The sequence below is a fragment of the Poecilia formosa genome, unplaced genomic scaffold (assembly GCF_000485575.1).
Source record: "Poecilia formosa unplaced genomic scaffold, Poecilia_formosa-5.1.2 Scaffold2, whole genome shotgun sequence".
Classification (NCBI taxonomy): Eukaryota; Metazoa; Chordata; class Actinopteri; order Cyprinodontiformes; family Poeciliidae; genus Poecilia; species Poecilia formosa.
Genome location: NW_006799941.1, coordinates 1,877,978 through 1,895,809, shown reverse-complemented (window position 1 = coordinate 1,895,809; position 17,832 = coordinate 1,877,978). Strand labels below are relative to the sequence as shown.

General features: G+C 36.3%; 1 protein-coding gene across 1 annotated transcript in view; it reads left to right on the top strand.

Moving 5' to 3' along the window:
• Positions 1-259: 259 nt before the first annotated feature.
• Positions 260-17,832, top strand: part of LOC103136015 (protein phosphatase 1 regulatory subunit 1A) — a 26,099-nt gene continuing 8,526 nt past the window's right edge. The window contains exons 1-2 of the mRNA XM_007549090.2: positions 260-765; positions 13,400-13,460. Coding sequence (XP_007549152.1) covers positions 685-765; positions 13,400-13,460 — 142 coding nt within the window. The 5' untranslated portion in view covers positions 260-684. The remainder of the gene's footprint in view (positions 766-13,399; positions 13,461-17,832) is intronic.

Here is a 17,832-nt window from a genome sequence, read left to right as displayed (position 1 = left end):
TGAAGATGAACATTATTGAGGTTAATTCTGTGCAATTATAATCAGCACGCTGATCTCTCTAGAGCCACTGAAGGCTGGAACCAGTGTGTAAAGAACACAGTGTGGGTTGGTTTTAAGCATGTGTAGGTTGCTGATTTTAAAAATACTCCCAAAGCAGCGGTCGACTCTTTCTCCCTTTCAGCAGAGATAGAGAGAGCATTTCTTTGTCATCCTGACTCTGCCATCTGTGCAGAGGATGCTGCAGAACAGCCCCGAGATGAAACAGCCAATACAGAGACACAGAATGGCGAAGAGAGGGCGGGGCTTCGTGTGAAAGGGAGCGCAGCACAGCGAATGGGAGAGAAGGAGAGGAGAAGAGGTGTCCCTGGCTCAAAATGCCCTTGCCTGAGCACTGAGGGCTTGGAGAGGCTGAGAGGAAGGAGAGGGGAGCTGGGAAAGACACGCTGGCAGGTGCTGAGGACAGGGCAAGTGTGTAGGTCAGAAATAAGTAAAAGAAAGCTTATTAGGGGAAGGTGTAGGCAAGAGATAAAATAAATAGAAGAAAAAAGAAACTGGCTATTTTTTGGGAAAAGCTGGACCCCACTTATTTTTTTTAATCCTGGTTCATTTACCTCTGCACGGATTCTCCTCTTCGTCTTCTTCTTCTTCTTCTTCTTGCTCTCCTCTCTGACAGACAGCACCACCATGGAAACTGGGAGCCCCAGAAAGATTCAGTTCACCGTCCCCCTGCTGGACACCCACCTGGACCCAGAGGCAGCAGAACAAGTAAGGCGGAACGCAACGGAAAATTTAAAAAGGGGAGAAAAAACGGGGAAGAAAAGCTGGCTGTGTGGATCAGTCAGAATCTGGAATGTCTTTGTGGATTCATGTTTGGAAAAGTGAAGGATTTATACTTTTAAAACAATTTGTTAAAGACTATAAATCATTAGATTTAGACAGTTGAGTGGAATTTAAGCAAAACCGATTGATGCTGAGCTGCTCAGGAGACTGTGTCCCAAATTGTGTGTAGTCTTTAAATTAAGCACAGTTAAAACATTTAACACTTGATGTATGTCCTGAATGCAGAGCGGTTGTAAGGCCAATGAATTTATGATTGATTTTTCCACCTACCTAGACTCACAGCTTGGCAGATTTGTAGTAGGCACTTAGGATCCCAGCAGTGTTAAAAGTGATGTTGGACTTCAAACATGCATCTCCAGGGGTTCATCGGGTGAATTTTTGATTTCACAGATTGACTGCTCACGGTTCCAGCCTGTGAAACACTGATAGAAATTCTGTTGCATCATAGGTTAAAAATGAATTCACTATCGCTGGTGTAAATATTTATTCTTCCAATCTAGTAGTAAAATCAGTGTTTGTTATTAGCAAACTAATCATGTTTGTTTCAAAATATGGGGTGATGCAAGAAATCTGCATTTCATGATATAGGAGGGAATAAGGCTTAGTCAGTGGAAAATCCCAGCGCGTGCAGTTCTTGTGCCTGTGGAGAATACCATGTGAAAATATGTCAGGTTTTCTCCTTTTTATAAATATAAAATGAAGATGACGGCTCATTCATAATGAAAGAGTGCTGAATACAGCCGGCAAAGCTTTAGGAGTCTGCCTACGCCCCATCTGCCTCTCCTCTTTCCTGTATCCTTCTACTTTTTAGTGTTTTCTTCATTCTGACTGAAAAACACTGGGGAACCGTGGATGCCTGGAGACTTCTCAATGCTTTTCTGTTTATTTATACATTTTTCCATGTGAAAAGATTTTCAGGAACTGTGTGAGGTTGTGGTCAAGTTCAGCTGAAGGCTGAGACAGAACTATATCTTATATGGTTATACAGCACATCTATATTAAAAAAAGTACTTTCCAAAACAAAACTATTACAACCCAGATCCATCAATTATGGCATGTCTGTCAGGTTCTGAGCCAGCAGAGCCCCAGACCATCACACTGTCACTTCTGTGTTTGACAATTGGCACAATGTTTTAATTTTTTCTGAAATGCTGCATTATTTTTGCAGCAGAAGTAACATGATAAACATCCTCCTAGTGATTCCCCTTCTGTGGAAGCTATTTTAGTCTCTTTTTCTACTGTTGAATTATGATCTTTACCGAGAATACTGAGGCATGCAGTATTTTAGATTTTGTTCTGTGTTCCTTATTGATCTCCTGGATGAGTTAGCATCATTTTGGTATGCATTACTCATAAGGTTCTCCACTATTCCATGTTTCTCTCCATTTCTGAATTAAATCTCATTGTGGTCTCAATGTCTTAAAATTGCTTTCTAGCTCTTTCCAGACTTATAGATGTCATGATTTAGTTTCCAATCTGTCTTTGAACTTATTTATTTTGTGGCATGATGATTTTGGAGGTCTTTAACTAACAGCATGTCAGACAAGTGATTTCTCTACAGGTCTGACAATTTAACTGCAGTTAATTTGTGATTCAACAAGAAATCCGATTATATTTTTTCACATAGATCAGGTCGGTTTCAGGAAAAAACCACCATCCATTTAATTAAGCTGTTTGACAGTTAACATAAAATATCTAATAATTGCTGATTAAATGTACAGTGACACAATGAAACTATGAAAGTGCACATATAAATACAGATATAAATGTCAAATAAAATATTTGCCAAAATATCATGCATTCCAAATAAAAAAATAGATTTAATGCAAAGAGCTGTAGTTCAGTGCATTATAAGCAACGCATTATAGAAGAGACTTTCCTCTACCAATAAGCCGTTCTTCCCTGCAGCCTGGAGGCATTTAAAAGCACCTTCACTACGGAAGAAACACTGTGTCCATCTACATTATTGTCAAAGTGACGTCAAAGGTGTTTATGCTCAATATATCAAAGAAAACAGGGAGCGTGATCTAACCAAAGGACTCAAAGACAGAAAAAAACCTGTAGCAAAATCTGACCCTTCTGTTTCACTACGAATAAAACATTTAATTTTGACAATTAAATGTCAACATTTAAAAATATTATATATATATATATATATATATATATATATATATATATATATAACTTGTATCTGTTGCTCTTGGGTTCAAGGTGAATGACTGACACCATTTTGGTTCTAAAGCATATTTTTAAGCTTAACTATCAGGAGGTGGAAGTTCAATATATTCTCACTTCTTCTGAGATATTAAGGAATTTAGATTTTTTTTTTCCAGCCAGAATTATTGTGAGGTTTTATGTTCAGCAAATCTTCTTGAAAAGGATCAAACATGAAAAGCAAAAAACAAGAGAAAAAATTAAATTCCCTTCAAACCTATCAGGAAAAAGCAGAAAAACCTGAGTTAAAAATGCAAAATCTTTATTGTGAATTCTTGTTTTACCTGCTTTACAAAAAACTGACCAAGCAATATTCCAATTCAAAAATAATATTGTAGGTTTAAAAACAAAACAAAAAACAAAAAAAAACAAAACATTAGTCTTTGACTTATGGGCACAACATTCCACATTGACCAGGTGAAAAAATGGTGACCTCCGTGTTTGAAAAATAAAACATTTTTGAAGTAATTTTGAGTTTTGACACATCATAAACCAATTACTATATATTTGGGACAACATGTTCAGTGGACACTTTAGTAAGAAAAAGGTGCACAGTTTTCTAACTTCTTGGGGAAACTGCTTGTTTTTTTTACTGTATTGATCTATTGCAAAAATATAAATTTAAAGTGATAGAGAGAAAAAGTCCAAGTGGTATGGGGATTTTTGTTATGTACTGTATATAGTATACATTTTATTTCTAGGTGGCAGCTGTTCAATAGAGAGGCTCAAAATAACTTCTGACCTTCTGTTTGCCTCCTTCTACTCAATAGTACACATTTCCTTTTGGCTGTATACAAATAAAATAATCTGTTTTTTCTGACCTGTAATACCCAGAAGAGTTTTAGCTCACAACCTCAATACAAGCATGATGAAACCTTTCATGATGTGCCAGTGGGACTCTTCCTTTTCAGGATGCATTTTCAATTTATTTCAGCATCACTATGAGCATCTCGCTCTCCATGCTGGTTCTCAAGTGGTGTTGTATTTTTATCATAAGTATTACTGTCACCAGAAAGCCCAGCAGGCGGTAAACAAACGGAGAGGAACCTCTGAATGTGAAAAAAAGAATCATGTTTATGAATTTCACACCAAAGGGGTTTCACTCATGCTTCAGTAATCCTTGCACCCTGACACCTCTCAGCATTGTAAACCAGCCACCCTGGAGACCTGGGGTGTCAGTCAGGTCAGCCTCCCTGGGCTCTTGATAGATAGCAGCAAAAAAAACAGCCTCATATTTCATCAATACGCCAACATTGCATAAATACTCACTGTACACCCAAAGGAGCAGATTGGCAAAACCGTATAGAGGCTTAATGATGTCAGTGACTGATGTAACTAATTGAAGATTCTCAGTTTGGGAACTCAGCCTGAAGCAGAGAGAGTGAGTCCTCTACTAATAATAACAAAGACTAACTTAGGACACTTCCATTATACATTTTAACTGATTTGGTGCTGCGTCCTCTGCAATTACTACATTGCAAATATGCAGAAAATCTTCCATCTCAAGCTCTTGGCAGTCATTTTGTGACAACTTAAGTCAGCATCTTACTGTGTGCCATGATACACTTAGAACAACATCGATTCAAAGACGACTCCATAGCATTTTGTGCTCTTTGTACCTTTGCATTTTGTTGAAGGATGGCAACGGGTGTTGGGTTAGGGTGCAGCGTTACCTGCTGATTTATGTTGAAGTATTAATGAAGAAGAAAGGTAACTGCAATACATGCAGTAATATCGTGAATCTTATGCAAAATTAATATCAGTATTTCAGCCTCTGTGCAGCAGGCATTGCTGTAATTGGAAACAGGGGCATGACTGAACCCTCCTGTAGTCCACTATGCATTTAAAATTTAAGTCAATATCAACAAAACAAAGCTTACAACTATTTATTCTGCTAGCAAGCAGATTCAGTGTACAAAAGTATTCAAACGTCCTTTTGGTCAAGTCAAAACTCAAGGCAACTGTTTGCTTTGAATTTTATTGATGGGCGTGAGAGTAAAAGGACATTGAATAGATATGAATTCCACACCTGTGAAATTTGTATAAAATATTAAAAAGTTATGTATTATTTTCCTCAAATTTTGCAGTTATCCAATGCTTTGTATTCATAAAATAAAATATCCATGTTTGTGGAAAGGGAGCCCTTTGTAGACTTCAATGTTGAGCACACAAAGATGTAGTGTTTAATGTCAAAACACTACAATTTAATTTTTCAAGTTCTATTTAGACACTTCATGGTCTAAAAGAACAATATACGTCCAATGTGCTTTGACATAGTTCTTTCTCAGACAGCAAACATATCACTATGAATCATGAGGCATTTTAAAGAGAGATTTTATCAGAATGAGTACTCCACCTGTCGTCAATCCTTCATCAATTAGACTCTTAAATGTTTAACACCTGAGGAACTTGTCAACACAGAACAATAGAAAACTGAATCTGATCATCTGCAAGTGTGGAATTTGTATTATGTTATATTAAATATTACATGATCAAAACACTATTCCTGAGCAGAATAGTAAAGGAGAAAGCAAAGAAAATCGAAGCAAAGGGAAATTTGGGGATTTATACATCTAACATTTTTGAGAGTAGTTTGGAAAGGAACAAAGCTTAAACCTTTAAGTAATCCTGACTGTTCATCCTTCAACATTTCAGGTGGATTGATGCATTAGGCTTGGATCTTTTGTCATAACAGCAGCTGAAAAAGGTGGTGCCATTGTAATCCAGAACAAAGATGCTTATAGATTAGAGATCTTGAGACAACGTGGAAAGAGAGTATTCTACACACTGTTGAGCCATTATCCTACATTGGCTTCTGCACAAGAGATAAAACGTTTCTTAGAGAAAGCTCTTGAGGATAGTTATGAATACAAAAACAATGAATACAATTTTCTATGGTAACAACATTGTGTAAAGCCTATTTATTACACACGGCCTGGAACCTGGTCGTCTTATAGTTAATCGGTTTCTAATATAACATTGATTTTGAAATCAAGTCCCGGCAGCTTCCTTCTACATTAAAGGCACAGCATATTTTCTGAAACACATTTTGTGCATTGTTTATCTTTCTGAAACGGATCCACTCTGCATTATGCATCTTGTAATTGTATATAGTGACCTATTGGAAAACACTTTTACATTACAGTAGTTATCATCCTTCCAGCCTAAAGCAGAGTCTTCCTTTCAGTCAGCCTCTGAAAGTCAGAAGTATTTATAATACTGATGAAGCTTTTGACATGCAAGCTAAAGATCTTTGCAAAAATATTTGGAGACATTAACTTCCTCATAAATGTTATGAGGAAGTTAAAAGTCTGAACAGGGGTGTAGCATTAGCCCCTAAAACTCCTTCCAGCAAGTAGCAACTACATTCTCCCAGCTTTCTAAGGAGATACAATTGTAGACACAACTTCCAGAGGGTTCCCATTTTTGTCAATAAGTGGGCCAAGGATTTGGGAGACTTCTTAGGTAGAGCAGACAACTATAAGCCTTGTGATCACTTTTTGTCTCAATTGCTTGGTGGTAATTTGTCTTGTTCAAGCTGAGCTGAGTGTAGTGCAATTATGAAAGGCAATGTGTCCCTACATCCTCATACAGATAAAAGCTTTTCTGTTTCACACAGAATCACTTGTCAGACTAACTATGTTATATAGTTATTGAAATGTCCTTGTGGCCTGATTTGCAGAACTAAAAGAGAACTAAGAACCAGGATTTCAGAACATAAAAGTGATTTATGTTTGAGATGTATCATGAAATATCAAGGCAAATAAGTTATGCTGGCTCCTAAAAGAGGAGGCAGCAGAGATAAATCTTTGCTAGAAGCATTTTAGATCCACTCTTCATGGAGATTAAACCCTAAAAAACTTACTAAGGAATTGGAGTTGAACTGTTTTCTTTAACTTTTGTGATTTCATGTATTTATATATGCTCATGTTTGTATAGAACATTAGATTTTATTTTTGTTCTTTGCCACTCACAGATGTCTGTTCTTTGGGTTGATTGCCTGCTTGCCTCTGATTGGCTAAGATGCCCTTTGACCTCTATATAGACACATCATTTGTCTGAGATCTGTAACAAGCTGACGACAGCATGTGGCTGAGTTGAATCCTATCCCCCCACCCTCATAAAATCTTAAGCATATTCTCCAGTTCTTGCTATCCCTATTTTTTGTGCGTCTTTCAAAGGGCTGATGATTCATTGGGATCCGTTTGACTCCCTGAGGAAGGTATATGTCAAAAATATTGAAATTTCCTTCGTATTTTAGACCATGTCAGCAAAGTTGTTTTTTTAAAGAGGAAAGTGCCCATGAGGAACAGATATTTAAAAACTGCAGTTTTGCAGAGTATGAGGGGGGATATGCTGCCCCTTGGCGGTTGCCCATGTCACCCATATCAGAGCTCACCACTGAGTTACTTGTTGTGCTACTTTGACATAATAATAACCACTTGCCATTTCACAATTTGCAGTTTTAGTTAAAAATTTTTAGACTTTCTTGCTAAAGTAACTGAAACATGCTATGAAGGTAGATTTAAAGCTACAATATGGCTCAGGACAGCTAGCAAGGTTAGATTAATTCCCTGCTACCCATGTTTTTGATTTTCTGAAAAAAGTTTGAACTCAAACATGTTTTGGTTGTTGCTTTTATCACAGTTACCAAAAAGGTCCAGACATCAATTGGGGTCTTTCTACACTAAGTATGCATGCTGTGCCTCTGCTTGCTTGAGTTTTCTTGGTAACACCCTTTTCTTCCACTCCAAGTCCATAAAACATTTACTTGCCAGGTTAATAGAGGTCAGAGAGATCTCAAAATGACATTATGTGCATGTAGTGCTTCACTGAGTGATAATTATGAACCATAGAAGTGGCTGAAAAAAGAGAAAAATGAACTGAAATGGCTTCTGTGCATTTAACTGTATAAAATTCCCTGATTATCTCTTTACAAAGTTCTGAAAAAAATCGAAAGTGAAAGCTTATATTTATTCAGTCTAGGATCAGAAGCCTGAATTTAATTAAGCAAACTGTCAGTACTAAACAAACATAAGTCATTACTGAAATTTGCACATGAGCTGCGGTTTCCTGTACAACTAAGTTGATTTTACTGCCTTCATGCTCTGTGAATTTTTCCAAAAATATCAGTACATTTAATTTCTGTTCTGCTTTTAAAGTGTCTAGTGCTAAATATTGTTAGATTTTCAATGTTCATTTTGTGCTAAAATTTAATTGTTACACTTAATACCCAGTAGATAATGGTAGAAGGGAAATGTTTGGCTATCAAATCAAGTACAAGAGTTCCTGTACAGAAAAACGACATGCGGTTCCGGTTGTTGGGTGTCGTCAGGTGTGCACGTGTGAGTGAACATGAGGATTATTATGTGGAAATAGAAAATGGAAGGTGATGAATGTTCGCCCTCGTTCAATTTATTCCACACTGACCTTTTCTGAAGTCATCACTAATGCTGAAAAATGTTTTAATTTGAGCTGGACTTTATGTTTTCACCCCACTCTAAATCTGATTAACGAAGTTTCATTAATTAAACAATCTTACTATCAATCTGATATTAATTATTTTGTTTCCCATTGAATGAATATAGTAGGCCTTTGTTATGCAAATCTATTATTTCTAGTGTTTTCTTGGCTTTAACATTTTTCTTTAATCCCAATTTATCCAATCAAGGATTTGAACGGCTTGAATTGAAGTTGTATTTCTTTTTTTTATTTCTGTTTTTACATATGTCAGTGACTTGGAGCTTTAACAAAATATAAGCTGTGCTACTTACTACAACATAAAAGACTAAGGAAAACTTTAACATAAGGCTATAAGTTCAGGCTTTCATTTAACAAAACCAAACGTGAGTGCAAAACTAGCAGACCTGAAAAATAAGCATTGGCCTTATGTCGTCTTTTATTGCTTATTTTGCTCATCATATCATCATATATGTAATGGGAAAATCTCTCATTACATATATTTATCTTTTGAATCAAAATTATTAGTGGCTGTATAGCTTTTTAATTTTCTTGAATGTGATTTTTTCCCCCTTTTGTTATTGATGTGGAAACATAATCTTACTAAATCACAACATACAAACATAAGTGCTTTTTAAGAAAAACTATATATAGTTAGAAGTATGTTGTTCCTGGGAGAGTGACTCATGAAGTTAGAAAGCCATTTACTGCATGCAATTCAGCAATGAGACTTTGTACTTTAATGTTCCCTGCAATGACATTGTCTTTCTGTCTTTACTGAGAACATTCAGAGCATTTGGGTCATCATTAGTCTTCAGTTAATGTGCAGACTTAAAAAGACTTAGAAAGACGGAGAGAAACTGAGAGGGTATTAGAGGAATGCCAAACCCCAGGTAGTGATGTGACCGTTTCTGGAGTAATTCATCTTAATCAAATCAAAGTGAGCCCCCTGTTGGAGAGTCTGAAAGATTCATTATGGAGGAGCTCTTGTCTGAATAATGCCAGGATCACATGTCAAATGACAGAATGAAAGATGAGAAATCGCAATCTTCCTCCTGCATGAACTGATATAATCTCACCACTTTGCACGATTTCTGATCTTCTTTGGTTGCCCCAGTAACAAGCCTTGGGGAAGGTTACTTTCACCTTTTATTTATGCAGCTTATTTTCTTATTCAGGAATAATATTTCATCATTAACCAAACCCCTCTGAGGATGGATGAATCAAGCACAAGCTCAAAAGAGCAACTTCCTGTTCAGTCATTTTAAAATAGATTTATACTGAACCTACAAAGTTTACTAAGTTTGATGAACTCCTACAGAGAAGCTGGTAAGATCATTAAAGCCATAAAATGTGAACAGTAGTTTTATGTTAATTAAACTCCCCTGGTTCCAATCAACCAAGACTTAAGGCAATTAAAAAATTGAGCATTCCAAATGAATCAAAGGCTTTGTCTGTAGCTGAACCAAAAACCACATAAAAGCCAGATATTTATTTTATTTCAGTAGTTGTAAATTTAATTTACCTACAAATTTGCTCTGATCTATGTACAGATGGGAATAAAAATAAAAAAGCTAGTGAGTAAATTTCACTGTTTAGCAATGGAAATATTACACATAAAAATTGAGTCTGAGTATAGTCATCACTGTAGTCATCAATAATCTAAGTGATAAATTAATGCAGGGGACTACCATTTATCTGCTCTAGAACATATAGCACTTTTTCCACAGCATTGACCTTGAATCTAATTTGAATGCATCACTTTATAAAACCAAACAGAACCGACTTTTCATCTCTCCAAGGATTCTTTTGGTGTGCCGACTCAGAGATCAGATAAGAAAACAGATTAATTTATTAGTTGTAAATAAATTAATCTGGAGAGTTTTAGTTATCCTATGAAAATAAAAAAAGCATTTTTGATTTATTTCCCAAGATTTGTTCTTCAGGTATTTTTTTCAATTTGAGGACAAAGAAAAATAAAGAGAGTAATTAAGCCACTCTAATGTCTATTTTTGCACATGAAAAATTACAAAGCAGAGCCGTGAACATACTAGTGGAGTCACAACCCTGCCATTTTTGGCCTGACCTATATTTTACAGCTATGGCTTCTCCTGCCCACCAGTTACTTTCAAAGAATGCTGCTGTTCGTTGTTTCGAGAAGTGACAGGCGTTCATTATTAACAGACTGTGGGTTGAAAGGCAGGCATGGTGGCTTGAAGGGCAAGTCCGTTCAGTAAGTGCTGCTGTTTGTGCGAGTGGAGGATCGGGGAGTTTTCTCTGCTGCAGGGTGAGAAGAATAACAATGACTCTGGTTGTAATCAGTGCTACACAGCCATGGTTGTCCTTTAAAGTAGGCCAGTGGGTTGGCTTGTTGGAATGGGAAAAGACTTAAAGCTAAAACTGGTAAAAGTATTGTGTAAATTACACAAGATTTACAATCCACGTGTATAAGTACACTCATCACTGGCATGGAGGCCGTAGGACAGATTGACGCTACTTTTAAATCTCAGTAATGAAGTATCATTAATTAAACAATCTAATTATCAATCTGATTTTTTGTTTTGTTTTCTGTTGAATGATTAGTTGCTTAGATATTTAAAAGGACCCGGGGTTAATCCATTCTTTAGCACTGTAATTAATTTCTGTCAGAGAAATAATCATGTAACCCAAGATCATAGAAAAAGAAAAACAAACAAACAGAAGAAGCTATTCAAACTCTAAGAGCTGTAAAACCTTCACAGACATTTTCTTGATCCTGTGTGTAAAGGCTTCTTATCTGTTCTGATTACTTGTTGGTTTGTGTTTTAAACTACAAGCCTATGTTGTTGATTCTTTGTGCAGATTGAGCAGCTATTAATACTTCATCTGTCATGATGTATGAGCGGAGGGTGGACCAAAGTGCAAGACGGATTCTGGATGAATATAAGGAAAAATGTTTATAACAAATAGTCGAAAAATTAAACAAACTCACAAAAATTATGGAGAACACAGGGAGCCACAGCAGAGCAAAAACACAGGAACCAGGTAAAAAGACAGCAGGGTAAAACAGAGAAATAAGACTTTCCACACATCTTGACTGTGAGCAGCAATGCATAGCAGAGTCACACTAGCTCAAATCGAGGGCTGCAATCATTGAAGTTAATAACTGGCATCTGCCTTAAAATGAGAAGCAAGCAATCTTCTCAAAAATTACATGTAGTTGTGCGCAGGAGCTGCACACCTCTGCCTGGCTGCTATAGAAAAGAAAATACATTATTATCACATATTCAAACCCTTCTTGTTTGGCAAGGTTGTGTTTTAAAGGTGATGAACGCCCCTCATATCTGAATCACATCACTTTGGATGTACTAGAAAGATGGAACTCACTCTGCTTCTTTTGTGCCAAGGGACTTTTTTTTAATCTGTAGTCACATTTGTACCTGGAGTCAAAGCGTGAAGCTCATCAGTTCAGGTCTACGACCTTGTGAAACTCCAATATCTAATATATGTAGCACATGTAAGAGAAAAAATATAAAATAAATATTAACTAGTGTTTGAAGAGAGACAGAGTGAAAGGTTTGAGCAGGAAGAAAGATTAATAAAACTGAAAGCAATAACGTCTGGTTACCACTGTTAAGTACATTTATGTATACTTCAGAGTGACTTTACTTGGTTGAAAACATAAGCCTTATTGATTTCTAGTTCAGATGTACATTTTAAAGCATAATTTTAAAGCACCTAATTTTAAGGTTCCTTTTTGGTAATGAAAACTGATCACGTTTTGATGCTGCTTTGTTTTGGATGAGGTTTTGCTAAGTGAAGCAGCCTTCAGGATGAAGACCAACTCGACACCCAGCATTACCCAGCAGCCTTGTCAGCTGCAGTACAATTGTTTACGCTTGTGTAAGTCAAGAGGAGGAGATGTGACAGTGCTAAAATAATTAACGCTATTTAAGCTAAGCTTATTATAGGGCTTTACATTAATTGAGCAAATAAATTAAAAGTAGTCTCCTGTTGCTGGGTTTGTCTGAGGAATAAAAAATAAATTAGGTTTTCCTCTCAAGAGCTTTTGAGAGAAAGTACTATTAAGCAGTTCACAGCGGTTTTCGTTTTTATTATTTAACTTTCTAAATATATATTGATGCACATGATGAATCTTGTTCTGAAGAGGCTTTATTTTGTTTCTTCTTTCAATTTTATTTCCATTAAGCCCCTTCTTATTAGTCTCCTATATACTGATATTCCCAACAAGGTATTTCTTTTATGAATGCTCCTTTTTCTTTCATTTTCCAAAGCACAAAAAAATCTCAACCCTCACATTGCAACTACCCTTTCCGTCTGCAGTGATCAAATAATGCACACTAAAGTCCTGCACCACCTCAGAGCCGTCATCTTTAAACATTATTGCTCAGTTATTTTCCTCTCTAAGTGAATGTTCGCTAGTGAAAATCTTTCTTTAGTCACTGCGTGTTGCTGCTTCTGATCCCAGAAACAAGCAGGAGCTGGATAACTATCTGGTCTCAGTGCTGCAGGATGCAGCCTTGCCCTGGTCCAAATCAGCCATCTTCAAAGTCTGCAGAATCCCAGTTCTTCTGGACCTCCAGTAGTCTGAAAGCAGCAGGATCCTGGATGCTGGGCTGACTCTATTAACTGCTCATACTGGGAAAGGGCTGCAGTCATGCTGATAAAATCTATTCAAATAACTTGTTAAATACAAAGCACTGCTGTTCTTGCCATCGTTTTATTATTGGTTGCATGTCAAACTGAACACCTTCTGAAAACGAAGGTCTCAAGAATACTGACAGAAAATGGAGAAATTTGTGTGAACATTCATACACTTGTCTGATACTAAAACTGTGTTGATAATAATTAAATCAGTTCCTGAACAAAACGTTATCTTTTTCAGATCAGAAGACGCAGACCCACACCTGCAACTCTGGTGGCATCCAGTGATCAGTCCTCACCAGGTAGGAGACTCAACATGTGAAATAACATGCTAAAAAGAAACATGTTTTCTATTTTTAGTTGTGTTTCACACACACACACACACACACACACACAAAACAGTTTGAAATAAAATGCTTGAAATTTCAGTATCCTCAGTCACTATTAAATGCAACTTCATAGACTGAATTCATTACTCCAAAATCTTGCATATTCTTCAAGCTAAAATTTTATACACAAATGAGGGTAAAAGTATTTCTGTTTTTCAGCTCTAGTGCTGTTATTCTGCATCTCATTCCTTGTAACCACCAAATGAATCTTCCTGCTGCATTACAGCAAGAAAAACAGCTACGAGTCATCTCACGGGATCTTGACGATCAAACATAACAGCGAACCTCTGAGGACTTTTCTTGCTGTATGAGTCATCCTCCCTGCTTTCCTCACTGCCTCTGTTGATTTGGGAATATATTTGTGTGTAAAGTGACCCACCGCAGAATTAAGAGATGAACGCAGAGAGAATAATTTTCTCTTGCTGGTATTCTCTGGTCTGAATGAGGAACGAAGCGATGAGTCATGATAAATATTAGGCTATTAGTATGCTCTTGTTCTTTATCTCACATTTTTATATTTTACCCACAGAAAGTCCAGCATTGCAAACATGATTCTTGATACATATCTTCAGTTCTTTTAAAATTGTTTCCTTGTGTATAAAAAATACATTTTTCATTTTAAACCATGAGAGTCATTTTAACAAAACCAAAAACCACCTGAAATCAATTAGCTGAATAAGTTATAACAAACTAAGGAAGCTGAGCTGAATATCTGCGGAGAATGATTAACTACATGCAGATGAGGCCGGAACATTTCAGTTTTTTTCATGAATCTCACCCTTGGCAATCTTCTCCTTCTAAGCATCCCTAAAAGTAGGATAAAAAAAAAAAAAGAAATATGTAGTGTTTTTGGTGCTTGACTCAATCCCAGGTTGCAAATATACCACATAACATTTGAATTAGGTTTTAATCCTATTCCGTGTCGAATAGCTTAGCTTGCATCTGAGTTGCTTTAAATATTTTAGGTTTTCAACTAGAGATGAGCAAAATGCAACCCAGATTACTAAAAAAGGTGTCTCTGTGAACAAGCACTTTGCTTTACTGCAGAACTGAAAGCTTCACATTAGATACCAAACACTGTTTCATTCCCCAGCCTCGATGTGCAGCAGCCATAGTTTCTATGCCTCACCTGATGGGATGTCACTCTGGGACTTGATATATTGTCGCCATTAGTGGGTTTGATGATTAACAAGCAGCAACAAGTCGAAATGGGATCAGCAAATAAACAGCGAAACAAATATAATGCAACTGAAGGTAGGCGTGAACAAATTATCTCAGATGAAAATTCTATTGTTTCTGTAGACATTGATCATTGTTCACAGCTTTGAATGTTATTTAAACTTGTTTAGGTAAAAACCCTCACAGTTGTTATTAAATCCTTCTCATATTCATCTTGAGGGGATCAGTAATCATTCCTAATTGCCACAAGCAGCTCAAGGAGTTTCATTGTCGTTGAAGTGCAGCTATGTGGCTTGTTTCTTGCTTAGCGCTCATTAAACCTCCCACAAATGTCAGAGCGAAATTAAAAACTGAACTAATGAGATGGACTAAGTCAAGCACATGCAAAGATACACTGAATCAGACGCAGACACACAATATCACAGCTGTCGTGATCAGCTTCGTGTGCTTTTGTGTGTGAGAGTAAAAGCTTGTGGGAGGGGGATGGGGCCAAACAGACATGATGATCAGAAAGAAGAGCTGCACTAGTGCAGTAATGGTGTGCCCCACATCAGATAAATCCCTGCATTATTAAATGTGCTGCATAGTGATCTTCTCTGTGCACTGTGATCCCCCAAAAGCACGACAGAGGAGCAGAGACAACCAAGATACATGAAGATAATGAAGAAGGTCATTAAGAGACTGAGGGTCACCTCAGTTTTCTTCAAGGCTGACCCTACAAACTGGAGGATTTCTTGCGTTCACTGATTCTTGAAGTAACTTGATCAAATAAGCGTGGAAGAAGTGCTGACGCTGAAGATTTATTAGTGAAATTTAATTACTTCTATTGTTCATGCAGGCGAGACTGAATTAAAAATATGCACAGCCATCGTTCCTCCTAATTTAGAAAGTGTTGAATATTATTAGCTATCTTCTTAAAATTTTTTATCAACATTGGAGTTGCCTGTCATGTTGCATTGCTTTGTATGCAATTTGTAAAGCCTAAGCACTTTCCATTGTGCCAGAGAAAAATTATCAATTGTTTAAAACGTAAGATCTTCCTCAGACTTTGCAAAACAAAATTGATTACATTGTTTACTGGATTTTGTAGCATTTTTAGAAAAATAAAGTACATTTATTAATGCATTTATTACTCCCCCGGACCACAGATCAGTAAATAAGGGATTCAGTTTCCTTCCCAGGACATTTTACATTGTGTTAGAATTAGACTGGAAATAAACTCCAAACTTTCAATTGTCAGTCAAATTTTCTTTGCCACAGATTCACACCTGCCTAAATTGCAAATGTTATTTCTGTGACCTAAGGGATGTCAAATGATAAACTTAGCTAGACTGTCTCTTTTTTACTAGTTAGGTGAGGACTGAATCACAAGACAAAGAAAAAGTATGAGAATTTGACTTGTCTGCAGTTTTAAAATCTTTTGACAGTAGTTTGTGTCTTTCCAATCAAAATTAAAAATATTAACACATATATCTGTACAGTACATATATGCTTATTATTCACTTATTAAAATTAATGAGGGAGAACACTTAGATATTAGATTTAGAGTCCTGTTTATGATTTGTTGGAATAGATACAACAAATAAAATGTCTTGTGCATTTTAGTTCACAACCTTCCCACGGTTTTCTTCTAGCTTTGGCTGATTCGTATATGAAAGGACGCATGCAGACATGAGATAATCATGTTTCTGTTTTCTTCATAACCTCATTGCTATCATTAATTCTGTTGTGAGCTTGTATCTGTTTCAGAAGTACATTTGGTGCTTCTTTTGTTGAAAGACAAAGAGAAAAAGCAAAGGAGGCTTGATGCAGCTTCAGCATGAAAAGAAAGGCGCCACTTCTGTTTAAATGTGCAAAAATAGACAAAACAGGCTCTTCCTTTCATACTCTGAAGGAGACGCAGGATTACACATGAGACATTTATTTTTATTTAGTTTTCAAATACATCAATAATTGACTGCAGCATGAATGTTCAATCATTTGTCAGTGCAATTGGTTGTCAGTATTTTCTCAATTTTTTCTGAAAGTTGCTTATATTTTAAACTCATTAGAGATGAGGACAACTGGCTGCGAGTCAGAGGAGTGTCTCTGTTTTCATCTTGCTTTGTTTCAGTCGGCCAGCTGGGAGTTGCAGTGATAGACTCATCACTACTGGAAAAGCTTTTTTACTGGCTTTTTTCCCTCGTTCTGCAGCACAGATGGGCCGCACACAGAGATGAAACAATCTGATAGTCAACCATTACTGCCAAACTTTATTTTTCTTGACCCAAATTGTTCTCTCTTTTTTTTTTTTTTGTTATAAATCAACTATAACTATAACTTCTTGTTGCTTTCAGGATTTCATTTAATCTACTGTGATTTTAGCAATTGAACTATGAACACTTTGTTCCAGTGTAAATCCATCTGCATCTGAATATAATTTCTTAATTGCCCAGCTCCCACTATGTTGTCTATTTCCATGTTTTGATGATGAAGGCAGCTCATCTTCATCCACAATAATGGTCTCATTTGGCTCTCAGCAGGTGTCTGATTAATTGAAATACTTGAAAACAACTGAAAAAAGGGAACTGGATTTGCATTTTTCAAAAATCTGAGATTCAAATGAGATTTCAAGCAAGCTTGACCCATTTTACACTTAATAAACCAGTTGTCTAAGAACCTGAAACAAGAGCGAACTCATTATTATACAAAATGTACAGAATTTTAAATGAAAAGAAAAGAGTAAATGTAGCTTTTTTTGTCCTTTATGTTCCTTGGTTGTTGTTTAAAGAGCCATGTTCATGTCACTTTTTCATAGCTTTATTCAAAAGTATGAATTAAACTGAGAGAAAATTAAACTTTTCCCAAAAATTTAAAACACAACTGAATTGAGTGTATTTTTGTAAAGAAAGAAATATGCAATTATAATTAAAATAACACTTAATAGCATTTCTGAAAGTCTTTATTCACTTCTGGATTAGAGTTTGGTGTATAAAGAAAATCAAAGGAATGAGGGAATTAAAATAAAAGCACTATCTTTTGAACAGAGCATACTTTTAAGTAGGGATATTATATGCAAGTTGGCACGCAAGCACACTCAAACACACACACACACACACACACACAC